Genomic DNA, 13,848 nt, shown 5'->3' on the forward strand with positions numbered 1-13,848 from the left:
CAGCAAAAGAGTTATACAGCACTCCATTTTCTATTTATTTCAGGAGTGTTGTTTAGAATGACGATCATGAAATCACTCCAAAAGCACTCTTTACAAAGACCCATTTAAAAATATATCTTAAGTCTCAATGTTAGGAGAAGTTGTGTCCCTTCTATGCAACTAATTTGTTTTACTTTTTGGATACTAATACTTGATCATGTTTCCCTGTTTGGCCACTTCGAAGTTCAGAATACATTTGTGAACCTCATAGTTTATCACAAGAGTTAGGGGAAACTGAAGGTCTTTCTGTCTCTTTCTCTCTCTCCATCTTTTTAGGAAATTACCAAGCTGCTGCCTTTCCATAGGATTTTTTTGGATCGACTAGAAGAGAATGAAGCCATAGACCAGGACCTGCAGGCTTACATCCTGCACCGGATACACAGCAGCTCAGAGATCCAGAATAACATTTCACTTAATGGCAAAATGGACAATACTACATTTGGCAAACTCAGTTCTCATCTCAAGACCCTCAGTCAAGGGTCCTATCTATATCTGAAACTTACATTTGACCTCATAGAGAAAGGCTATCTAGTGTTAAAGAGCTCTAGCTACAAAGTAGTTCCTGTTTCGCTCTCAGAGGTTTATTTACTCCAGTGCAATATGAAGTTCCCAACCCAGTCTTCCTTTGATCGGGTGATGCCTCTCCTGAATGTGGCAGTGGCCTCTCTCCACCCACTGACTGATGAGCATATCTTCCAGGCCATCAATGCTGGGAGCATTGAAGGCACACTAGAATGGGAGGATTTTCAGCAGAGAATGGAGAACCTCTCCATGTTCCTAATCAAGCGCAGAGACATGACTCGTATGTTTGTACATCCTTCTTTTCGAGAATGGCTTATCTGGAGAGAAGAAGGAGAGAAAACCAAATTTCTCTGTGATCCGAGGTAAGACATATATCTGTGATAAGCAATTCTGAGTCTGTTTTCTGTTTATTGCATGGAGTGTGAGTATTGAAAGTAGAAGTGTTCTTCATTGAACATTTCACATAGAAGAGACATCATCTGTGTTTCTTCTCAAGGCAAGGCTATAATGAGGTTAACTAATTTATTGTTTTACAATGTTATTTCCTTAAGACTCAACATCTGCATAGATATTTAGAATGCTATCCTACGTTCCTGTGTTCTTCTAAATAATTTTCACTGACCCCACAGGGTTCACAGGCTATAATTAAGTTAACCATTTAATGGACTTCCTCAGTATTATTATTCTGATATGAAGAAAGAATTGATATATTGTAAATCTCTTTGATTTAGAGCAGAATCATTTCAAAATTTTTATTGCCCTTTTATAAAACCTTATCATTTTTAAAGTTTCCAGTGACTAAATCCATTAAAGTCCAGCCAATGCTAAGCTTTATACTAGAAAATAGAATCTTAAACCTCCTAGCTGAAAAAGATTTGAAGAGATCATCTGGTCTATCCATGCTGCCTTTAGATACGTAAGGTGTCATTATCTCCATTTTGCTATAAAGGCCTTAAGATGCTGGATCAACTTGCACAAAGTCATAAGGTTAATACATGGGAGAAGGGAGGGGCACACACCAGAATAGGGATCACAAGTGCATGATATATCCCACCACTCCCCACCCCACACGCACAACAGGGTCACTGATTTACCCCAGCACTCTTTCCCAATGAGCTTGAACCTGACTTGAGAATCTTTCTCAACTCAAACCAGACTAGATATGAAACTGTTTCCCTTTTTATTGCATGAAACCTAGTTCTCTGGCATCCTGGTCGGGGTGTGCTTTTACTCCGTCATACTAACATTTTTAAAGACGTATTCCTTTAATAAAGTTGGTGTTTTCAAAAGCCGGGTATATTACTGACTTCATGGAAACAAAGAAGACACCAACAACATAGCTGGCAAATGCAGAGCTTATTTTGGCTCAAAAAGAAGAGGCCAGATTTGACTATGCCTCACATGTGACTCATCAGAAAGAATAAAACTCTGTGTTCATGCTGGGGTTTTATTGCCCTTCCCCGTGTCCTTCACCAGGCCTTATTAGAGACAACTGTACTGTGGGCATGCTGCTCAGCCTACTCCATGCTGATTCATCAGAAAATTAGTTCCAGATTATGATGAAGATATTAAGCCAGGCAATAGACTTTGTAGCATTTTCTCTGAGAGGGAAGCTTTTTTAAAGAAACATGCTGTAGTGGAAAGAACATAAACTCTTGAGTCAAATTACCTGCATATAAATCCTGCCTCTTCTAGGAACTTTGACCTTTGGAAAAAGTTACATAGTGTTTCTAAGACTTAGTTTTCTTATCTACATAAGAGCAATAATAATGCCTTTTTTCTAGAGTTGTTGAGAAGTTAAGTGAGGTCAGATAGTATGATGCCTAGAATAGTACAGAGTAAAAGAAACACTTGGGGTATGTTCTTTTTCCTCCCCTCACCCTGCAGTAATAGACCCTTCTGGTGTATCTTAGTTAAATCCTGTGGCTAATCGGATAGCGACAGCCATCTTCTGCTGTTATCATTTTGGAGCACAAGATTTTAAAAAGAAAAAATAAAAACAATCCAAGTCCCTTCTGTGAATTGTATGATGTTCCCAAAAGGATTTTACTATAAATCCTACTAGAGCTGTTGTCAATATTTAATACATAGAACTGGCAACTATGTATATAGGAAAAAGAAACTAATGTAGAATTGCCTAATAAACGCTTTGAGATCAGTTCCCAGAGAAACTTTGCTAGCTGATCTGGGACCTTAGATCCTGGGACATCTCAGAGGATTGAAAGCTGAGGTCCAAGGCAACCAGACTACCACTGAATTAATAGTATCCTTACAACAGATGAAATCCTCAGGGGCTCTCAGAGGAGAAAATACGGCTTTTATACAGCCATATCATGACTATACAGGCTTTGCCTTCTCAACATCGCCTGTTAACTAGGAGTTTTGCAGCAACCGACTGATGCACTGGGACAAGAGGAGCAGGTACTTCCAACTTCAAATCCTGTATAATCCGTTCCCTGATGATTGAATAACATGGCTGCTGAGAGATCATCTTATTTCACTTAATGGCAGAGAGTAAAATTGTAAACAGGACCAGGAGTTATCAAAAAAAGCTTTCTTAGATTTCATTTCAGTTGGAACTCAGCCCCCTTCCCAGCAATGGCTGGCACCAACCAACCTTGTTACTAAAGTACTGAAGTATTGATCTCAGTGCTTAAGGCTCCCTAGGTCAATGAGATGGAAATTCACTAAGAATTTAATGCTATTGGCAAAGCCCAAGCTGGTCTTTCAAAGCAGCTGGCTGCACTTGTTTTCCATTTCAGGCAGGTCTGATTAGCAGGACTCTCTCCAGGCATGGTTTGTCTTTGTGGCCTTCAGCCTCCACTTCTTGCACATTGTTTCTCCTTCTGTTCTCCACTTTCTCTCCTTCTCTCTAAAGCATCTTTCAGTAGATCAAAGAAGACCAATTCAGTGCCTCTGAAATCACACCAGGTAAGCCACTGCCTGACATGTACATCTCTGTGGTGTAAGGAGAGCTTCCAGAGGCAACACAACATTCTTACCCTTTTTAGTCCATTTTCCTGGGCTTTCAGCACTCAATTGTTCACCCTGAACTTATTGACCTTATTAGAAAGTTAGACATAGATGCAAATATTCTACTGATGCCAAAAAGTAGTTGATCTTCTCCAGAAATAGGCTACCCAAGGAGGTTGCTTCTGCCTGAGCTGAAAAGAGTCAGTAATCTGAGAATGGTGCTGGAAGCAGGAAATAGCAGAGCCAGAGGTTAATGCTACAGCTGAGATTGAGTTTTCATTATTTTGAATACCAGACTGCTTATTGTCTCAGAATCTGGGCAAGGACTTGACCTACCAGAGAGAATGACCTAATGTTACATAGATGTATCGTTGTCTCATTGTCATAGAAATAAATGAGTAACAAGGTGAGTAGAGTGAGAGAGAGAGAGAGTATGTGTGTGTGTGTGTATGTGTGTGTGTATCAAACTGTAAGCAGAGTATCACTGAAGAATCTTTTAGATTTGCAGTTTAGGTAAAATATGCCCCTTGAAGCAATCACAAACCTTAGACCATACCACCTCATTCTGCTCTCTGTTTCCCACTGTTCATCACTGTCAGCCTTCTGACATACCCTGAACTTAATCTGTCCTATGTTTTATTCTCTTGGACACGGAGATATCAGATTAACTCACTAATTTAATAAGCGAATTCCTGCTATTATGCTAATAGTAAAGAGATGGAAAACCTATTTGAGGCAACTTGTGCATTTAAAATAAGACATTTGAGAGAAGTAGTCATCGGCCTTTGTTAGGCAACCTTTTAGTGACTCTCATAGTAGAAATTTAAGGCTGATAGAGTAGACAGTCGGAGCTACCAGCCTTGTGGTGCAGTCCAGTTACTGCTTAATATTTCTATATCGCTTTAGGCTCGCCCTGAATAAATCTCCACTCTCTTCTGTTTCTATTCCTCATTATCTCAATTTTCATGATATCTAACTTTCCCTTCCATAGGAACGGCTCTCAGATTAATATTTGTGTGTGTGTGTGTGTGTGTGTGTGTGTGTGTAAGATTTTGACAGATTAAAAGACTCTACTGCGTTATTATGTGTGTATTTTTGTGGGGTTTGTTTTTATTTTTTTAATACAGTATCTCACTCTGTCACTCAGGCTGGAGTGCAGTGGCACAGTCACGGCTCACTGAAGTCTCAACCTCCTGGGCTCTGGCAATCCTCCTACCTTAGCTTCCTGTGTAACTGTGACCACAGGCACATGCCACCATGCCTAATTTTTTTTGTTTGTAGAGAAAGAGTCTTACTGTGTTCCTGGTCTCAAACTCAGGTTCAAGCCATCCACCCACCTTGTCCTCCCAAAGTGCTGGGATTACAGGGATGAGCTGCTGCACCAGCATTTTTTTTTTTTTTCAAGACAGAGTGTCCTGTCACCCAGGCTAGAGTGCAGTGATGCGATTTCAGATCACTGCAACCTCTGCCTCCTGAGTTCAAGCAATTCTCCTGCCTCAGCCTCCCAAGTAGCTGGGATATTACAGGTGCCTGCTACCTCGCCCGGCTAACTTTTTTGTATTTTTAGTAGAGACGGAGTTTCACCAATTTGGCCAGGCTGGTCTCGTACTCCTGACCTCAGGTGGTCTGCCCACCTCAGCCTCCCAAAGTGCTGGGATTACAGGCATAAGCCACCGTGCCCAGCCTAGCCAGCTTTATTTTTAAATGTTTGAATAAGATACAAGAAGCTTGTTGTGAACTTCATGTAATGAGTGTTGAGTTGATACAACCTAATGAGATTGTGATGTGGGAGCCTAAGGTTGTGATGTGGGAGCCTAATTTGGTTTGACCTGATTTCCTCAAATTAAAGACAGCAAATCCTGTGATGAATGGAAAGGGAAAAGGCGACACAAATCCTACCTATACCATGGGATAGTTGAGTACTTACTTGATTCTTTATGACCAGAATTGATTGCTTATAATAAGTGGTTTGTCGAGGTTTTTCCTAATTTATTTGACCATATTAGTAAGTGAATTACACGTTGGAGACCTGATGCTCCAAAATCCATTGCCACAAAGCAGGGTGTCAGAGGACAAGCAGTTTGTCTAAGGAAAAAGAGAGGGTGTCCTCCCCAAAGTGAAAAATAACTGTGCCAGAGGTCTGTATAACAGGGCTTCTTATAGAATAGATGGGGTTGAAATGACTACAAAATAAATGGTGAGTTGAAGTTTGTGTTGATTTTGTTTTTTAAATCTAAATATGAGCCTCCAGGCAAGATGACAATTAACCTTACCCTCACTGAAGCACAAACTTGAGGTCACTGCTCCTGATAGCCATTGCAGGCTCCCAGAGCAGACCCTTAAACTGGAGGATGGGTTCTGCTTTCTCAAAGCATTAGGAGAGAATTCAGCAAAATGATGAAGCATGGGAAGGAAAAAGGGCCTCTTAGAACTAAATCAACCCTTAGGAGGCTTGGAAGAGTTAAAGCAGAGAGAAGAGAATGTACCAGACATCTTTTATTCACACTTTCAATTTTTTTTTAATTTTTAATTTTTGTGGGTACATGGTATATACATACATACATATATATATATGGTTACATGAGATATTTTGATATAGGCATGCAGTGTGTAATAATCACATCAGGGTAAAATATCCATCACCTCAAGCAGTTATCCTTTGTGTTTCACAAAATCCAATTATACTCTTTTAGTTATTTTTAAATGTTTGATTAAATTATTTTTTACTCTAGTCACCTTGTTGTGCCAGCAAATTCTAGGTCTTATTTATTCTTTCTATGTTTTGTACCCATTAGCCATGCCCCCCCTTTCCACCAACCCCTCCCCAGTCCTGACTACCCTTCCTAGCTGGTAACCTTCCCCTACTCTCTATCTCCATGAGTTCAATTATTTTAATTTTTAGCTCTGACAGATAAGTGAGAACACGCAATGTCTGTCTTTCAGTGCCTGGCTTATTTCACTTAACGTAATGACCTCCAGTTCCATCCATGTTGTTGTAAATGACAGGGCCTCATTCTTTTTTATGGCTGAATAATACTCCATTGTGTATATGCACCACATTTTGTTTATCCATTTGTCTGTTGGTGGACACTTAAGTTACTTCCAAATCTTGGCTGTTGTGAATAGTGCTGTAACAAACATGAAACTGCGGATATCTCTTCAATATACTGATTTCCTTTCCTTTGGGTATATACAAAGGACTGGGATTGCTGGATCGTATGGTAGTGTCACAGGATCTTTGGGGTGTTGCTTTGCCAGCCAGAAACCTCTGTGGCTGACAGAGCCTTCTGCCTGAGTATTGCTCACACCCTTTGGGATCGTTCTGCCTACTCAGCTCAGCAGGCTGCACTCAGCTCGTGCTACTGGCCCAGATCCCACACCTCCCAAGGGTGAGCCAGGCACAGATCAGTGAGCAGTGTGTGGACAAGACAGCATGGGGTCCGGCCACTGCACAACCAGGCACGCTGGCTGCTGCAGCAGGGCAGGCAACTCCAGGCACCAGCACAGGTGCCGGCTGCATGTGAGGCTGCGGTTTTGTACCAAACATATTGTACGCGGCTTCCACTGCAGGCAACCACGTCTGGACAAGGGGAATGCGGTGGCGCCTGGAAGCTTGGAGACACCAGGAACCGCTGAGCCCAAAGAGGGTGTCACAGTCATAGCTCAGGGAGTCCCTAGGTCTGGGCTCCTCAAAGAACTGCAGCTCTTCTCTCCTTCTCATCGTCCACAATGTGGCGAGCAGTGGGGCATGTTTCAGCTCTTTCAGTCCCGCCATTCAGCAGGTCCTGAGGTCTTGTCCTGCATCCAGGAAGAATGATGTTCATGGACAACTGGAGAGTGAGCAATGCAGAGAGGAGCTTCATTGAGCAACAGAACAGCTCTCAAGAGATCCAAAGTGGGAAGCTCCTTTCCGCAAGCAGGTCATCCCTGCAAGTGTCCAGTTCTCACCAGAGAGGAGACCTGGATTGAGTAGCTCCTATGCACAGGCAGGTTGTCCCGACAAGTGTACAACCCTCAGCAGAGAGGAGACCTGGAATGGGTAGCTTCTATCTACAGGCAGTTTGTCCCATCAAGTGTGCAGCCCTCAGCGGAGAGGAGACCTGGAGTGGATAGCTCCTATGTACAGGCAGGTTGTCCCGACAAGTGTACAACCCTCAGCAGAGAGGAGACCTGGAATGGGTAGCTCCTATCTACAGGCAGGTTGTCCCATCGAGTGTTCAGCTCTCAGGGGAGAGGAGACATGGAGAGGGTAGCTCCTATCTGCAGGCAGGTTGTCTCATCTCTGTGAGTTTGGCTGAGTCCAGGGTTTTTATGGGCTTCAGAAGGGAGGACATGCATGCTAATTGGTTCATGGGCAGGCCTGGAAAAAGCACCATAAGTTCTCACTCAGGGCCATGGACTCCACCCAGAACTGACAGCCCAGCCCCCATGCTTCAGGCCGTTTCTGGCCTGAAGGTGGGGCTTCACTGGGGACCCACCGCTTTCCACCCAGGAGCCTGTCTGCCTCCTGCCACCATCAATCATGTCATCCATGGCACCCAGGCTGTTCATGCCGAGAGGCACCTGCAGGCCTGCACCAAGCCACCCTCAGCCTACCCTCAGCCTCCCTCCCATGCTCGTCAGCACCCAAAGTCCAGAGGGGACTGAGGCAGCATGGGGCTGGCGTGTCAACACTGCCCTGAACAGACATACACCTGGCCGGGTCACAACAGTGCCCAGCTTCAGCCTCAGCTTTGCTCCGAAATCAGAGTGGGCACTGGGAACAGGGAGAGGCCAAGTAGAGCTGGCACTTCTGAGCCTGTGGGGGTATGGGGATCTTCCCGGGCCCCCAAGAGCACATGGATGCCCAGGTCTGCAGCCATGGCTGGGCAGGGCTCCCACCCTGACAACTCAGGAGGGGGCAGGGCTCCCATCTGTTTACAGCTCACCCTAGACTCTATTTATAGTTTTTTTAGGAACCTCCAAACTGTTCTCCATATTGATTTCACTAATTTACATTCCCACCAACAGCATACAAGTGTCCCCTTTTCTCCACATCCTTCTCAGCATTTGTTAATTGCCTGTCTTTTGGATAAAAGCCATTTTAACTGGGATGAGATGATATCTCATGGTAGTTTTCATTTGAATTTCTGTGATGATCAGTGATCATATACGTGTTTGCCATTTGTGTGTCTTCTTTTGAGAAATGTCTATTCAGATCTTTTGCCCATTTTTAAATCATATTATTAGATTTTTTCCTATAGAGTTGTTTGAGCTCTTTATATATTCTGGTTATTAATCCCTTGTCAGATGGGTAGTTTGCAAGTATTTTCTTCCATTCTATGGGTTGTCTCTTCACTTTGTTGTTTCCTTCCTTTGCTGTGCAGAAGCTTTGTAACTTGCTGAGGTCCCGTTTGTCCATTTTTGCTTTGCTTGTCTGTGCTTTTGGGGTATTGCTCCAGAAGTCTCTGTCCAGACCAATGTCTTGAAAAGTTTCCCTAATATTTTCTTTTAATAGTTTCATGGTTTCCGGTTTTAGATTTAAGTTTGCAATCCATTTTGATTTGATTTTTGTATATGGTGAGAGATAGGGATCTAGTTTCATTCTTCTGCCTATGGATATCCAGTTTTCCCAGCACCATTTATTGAAGAGACTATCCTTTCCCCAAAGTATGTTCTTGGAACCTTTTTTAAAAATGAGTTCACTGTAGATGTATGAATTTATTTCTAGGCTCTCTATTCTGTTCCACTGGTCTACATGTCTGTTCTTATACCAGTACCATGCCGTTTGGGTCTATAGTATAATTTGAAGTCAGGCAATATGATTCCTCCAGTTTTGTTCTTGCTTAGGATAGCGTTGGCTATTCTGGGTCTTTCACTAACACTTGACTATTAGTAGATGAGCTTACCTCCCTGGGACTATTAGTGCTTCATCTCTTTTCAGAGTCTAGACATTCTTCACTTCTAATACTTCTCTATCTTCCACTGAGTGGTAATCAGTCTTCTGATGTCATAGTTTAGTTGTGTGATTTCCAAGAAGATATTTCATTGACCTGTAATATTATTGGGGATTTATCTAATTTGCCAATGAATATTTTTTCCTGTTATCCACTTTCTAACCCCCTATTGGCATCAAGAGTAAATCTGAGACTCATATCTGAAGTAATGACCCAATGTCATGGTTTTGTGATATGACAAACGGGAGGAATTACATGAACTCTAATATATATTTTGAAATGTGTTCAATTTGCCAACACATTGAAGTCTTTTAGCTTTACAAGTTTGTTTTGTCTCAGCATAAATCATGGGATCGACATCTATTAGTCAAATAGGCAAACTGTTCCCATCTTTCACCCTGTCAGACCATTAGAAGATGGGCCACAGCAACATTTTTTTTTCGTTTTCCAAATCCAAAATGAAATTTGGAAAAAGCTGCTAATTAGAATTCTTCTCCAAACCCAGTTAAAACTGAGAACTACTTATTCTGTCATAAAAACTTATGAGAGATTTCCTAAGTCTGTATACATACAGAGATATAGTTCTGCTTGTGATAAGTTGGAAAGAGTGCATCGTTTTATGACTTGGCAAGAATATACTTGATCTTAGCCAAAAGGCCCAGAAGTGATGACTTGGCAAGAATAAATGCTTAGCGTTTACTTATTCATGAAGCATTTACAGGCCAGGCAAGGTGGCTTATGCCTGTAATCCCAGGGCTTTGGAAAGCCAAGGTGGGAGAATCACTTGAGGCCAGGAGTTCAAGGTTACAATGAGGTATGTCATGCCACTGCACTCTAGCCTGGGTGACAGAGTGAGACCCTGACTCTTAAAAAAAAAAAAAAAATTACAGAACAGCCAACTAATGAAAACACAGAGGAGACTTATATCTATATTGTTTGTAAAAGGTAATACTGCTTTATGTGTTTAAAAATACATATAGAGCTTTTTTAAGGTGGATATGTTCGGTATAGTGAATACTGGTTACAGCAACTTAATCTAAAATGAGGTGGAAGTAGGGCAGGCGATTAAGGGAAATTTCTTGTACTGAAAGTAGCACAGGAATTAGAGGCTAATTATTCTATTAATGAGTCTCTGAAGCAATACTGGCCGGATCAAAAGATAAGAACCCCACAAGTTTTCCTAGGTTGTCAAACCAAGATTAATGGCACAGCAGTCAGGAGGAGCTATTGCCAGTGTAGTGCAACATGACAGCATATTCTCTTTTTTGCAAGTAAAGCAATTCACTCGGCCATCTCTAGAGACTTTCAAAAGCGGGTAGATCTCCACATTTTCAACACTAATAGCGTTCCATCCTGTCAACCATAAGAAGCCACAGCTGTGAGACATGAATTTACTGTAGCCGTCCACATATCCAGTTGGTTCTGCCACCCAAATTTTACTTGCAAGTATCTGTTTGTTTCCATCTCTCATGATCATAATGACCACATCCTGGGATCTCACATGGATTACTTTCACCTCTTAATTGGTCTCCCTTCTTGCCCTCTTCGAGTCCATTCTCCACCAGCAGCCAGAGCAATCTTATAAAAACACAAATCAGACCATGTAACCTCTTCCTGAAAATCCTCCAGTGGCTTTCTATGATTAGAGTAAAATCAAAGCCAGATTGTTCAAAGCCCTGTATTTATAGATATAGCTTCTGCCTCCCTCCCTGAATTAAGTTTATTCTTTCTCCCTCTTATTCACAATTTTCTGCCAGTTTCTAGAACTTGCACTTTCCCACCTCTGGGCCTTTGCACTTAACAGTTCCCTCCATCTGGAGCTCACTTTCCCAGGCATCTCATCACATAGAAAGATCTCTCACTCCTCCTTCAGATCTCAGCTTAAATGCCACCTCCTCAGAAAGACTTCTGCTTGTCACATTATCTAAGTAAGTGCCTCCTGGTTTATCTCTTAATCATAACATCCTTTTTACCTCCTTTCTAACACTTATCACAATTTATTATTAATTGTAGGTGAATACTCGTTTTTGTCCACTTTTCTGTCTAAAATGAGCTCGATGAGGACAAGAACCTTCTCTGTATTGCTCACTGTGTCTTCCTAATGATTAGTAGAGTGCCTGGAACACAGTAAGCGCACGGTAAATTTTTTTTTTGATGACGAACTAATGAGCCAACAAAGGAATGATAAGTGGTACTAATTTTAAGCTAGCAACTTCAAATATTTGAGAAACTCTTCCCACAACTCAACAGATAGTATCTTTTGTTCACTTTGTTACCTCCTGCCATGCCTCAGGAGTTAAGTGAAGACACGCATTTCAGCAAGTATTCAGTGAATATTTATTAAGTAATATATTTAAGGCTCTGTCTTAAGCACTGCTGGGAATACAAATACAAGTAAGATCTGTCTACCAACACTTACAGGTTAGTGTTTTTAACAGACACATTTATAACTAGCTATAATTCAAGGCAGAGTGCTGTGCTAGAGGTATAAACAAAGAGCTGAGGGGCATGGAGGAGGAAGAGAGAAGTGATCAATTTTCCTATGACTACCGTTGGTGTTTCAAACTGACATTTCAGTGGAGTCATAGCTCTTCTGCCTCATGAAGCCCTGCCAGCTACCTAAAGACTTCTTGTTGGAACAGAGAAAAGATGACCATTTTCCTAGAGCTAGAGATGCATTAACAGAACAGAAAGGCAGTAGGAAGATGTGAGGCAAAGTGGGAGAAAGCAGCAAATTCCTATTCAGATTCTATATTTACAAGAAAATAATGCTTTTCCACTCATTTCTATAAAGGTACCTTTTGGTCATACTTACAGTTTACTTTCACAAGGGTCATACATTTCCATATTGACTATAAAACAGCACAAGGGAACCAGAAATATATTTTGAAATCAGCTTCCATGAGAAAGCCATGAAAAAATATGCCGAAGCAGTTACTGACTGTTAAGTGAAAAATGGAAGAAATAATTTTCGCCAAGAAGCATGAGTATCATTTGCTGAGAATGGATAGCCACAAGCAGACTATAAGACAGCAACAACTAAAGTTTAACTGTTGGCAGAATTTTTAAGAAGAGAAGTGGAAAAGATCAGGATTGTTAACCTATTCTTAATACTTGAGTCATATGCACACTCATTTCACAGTCTTAACAGCGACAGCAGAAATATCTGCAAATTCAAAGTCAAATTGAGTACTGAATTGGAAAGAGAATCTGGAAGTCCTTGCATTGCTCTTCCTTGTACCCACTTGCTTGGTTTTATTCATTCATGAAACACAAAACACTTAGTGAGCTTCTTCTCCTCTACACCAAGGACTGTGCTAACCACTAGAGAAACTTAGGTGGCTTAAGACACCCCTGACACTAAAGCCATTATACTCTAAAGCAAGCTTGTCCAACCCACGGCCCATGGGCCACATGTGTCCCCGGGAGGCTTTTAATGTGGCCCAACACAAATTCATACACTTTCTCAAAACATGATGAGATTTTTTTGCAATTTTTTTAGCTCATCTGGTATCTGTAGTGTTAGTATATTTTATGTGTGGCTCAAAACAATTCTTCTTCTTCCAGTGTGGCCCCAGGAAGCCAAAAGATTGGATACCCCTGCTCTAAAGGAAAGTCAGACACAGCAACCAACAATAGTGCCATAGTACAAAGTATTATAGGAACCTAGACAAAGAGGAAATACTTTTCAGAAGAGGTAACATTAAAGTTCAGCCTGGAAGTATGGGTTGAATTCTGTTAAGCAGGAAGGGAATGCAGGAGCACTGTAGGCAGAAAGGAAAAGGTAATGGCAGTAACAGAAACAAGGAGGAGTGAGAACGTATGAAATGCCTTCGGGGAACTGTGAGCAGCTATGATGAGAGAATAAGATGCATGATCAGGAAGAGAGGATGATAGGAGGTGTCACTGGGAAAACCTTAAATGCCATATTTAAGACTTTATAATTCTGTAGATAACAGGGAGCCTCTGTAGCCTTTTGAGAAGGAAGAAACAAAGATCTGATAACTCTGGTGATGTGAAAGATAGCTCTGACAAGTGATGTATGGAAGATGAGTCGAAATGAAGGGAAGAGACTGCAAGTTGGGCTACTAATTAAGAGGTTTATAGCAACAGTCTAGGTGAGGAATGGTAAGACCTATAACAGGAGAATAGAGAGCAGAGTGTATGTGGGAGAGATATTTTGGTGATACTCAAAAGCACTTGGTCTTTTTTTATATGGTATGTGAAAGGTCAGGACAGAGGGATCAAAAGTGATGAGATTTATCTTGAATGATGGATAATAGTGATGGTACTAACCAACACAGAACTTCCTGAATGGAGGAGGGGCTCTAACATGAGCAAAGGCAGGAGGAAGAACAGGCTTATGGGGAGGAAGTGA

General features: G+C 41.6%; 1 protein-coding gene across 11 annotated transcripts in view; it reads left to right on the forward strand.

Annotated features, from left to right (window-relative positions):
- The window catches only part of TANC2 (tetratricopeptide repeat, ankyrin repeat and coiled-coil containing 2), a 471,869-nt gene that overhangs the window by 398,515 nt on the left and 59,506 nt on the right, over positions 1-13,848 (forward strand). For all 11 annotated transcript variants that reach the window (XM_034942670.3, XM_034942673.4, XM_008963747.5 and 8 more), the window contains one exon: positions 316-923. In XM_034942670.3, coding sequence (XP_034798561.1) covers positions 316-923 — 608 coding nt within the window. The remainder of the gene's footprint in view (positions 1-315; positions 924-13,848) is intronic.

The sequence above is a fragment of the Pan paniscus genome, chromosome 19, assembly GCF_029289425.2.
Source record: "Pan paniscus chromosome 19, NHGRI_mPanPan1-v2.0_pri, whole genome shotgun sequence".
Classification (NCBI taxonomy): Eukaryota; Metazoa; Chordata; class Mammalia; order Primates; family Hominidae; genus Pan; species Pan paniscus.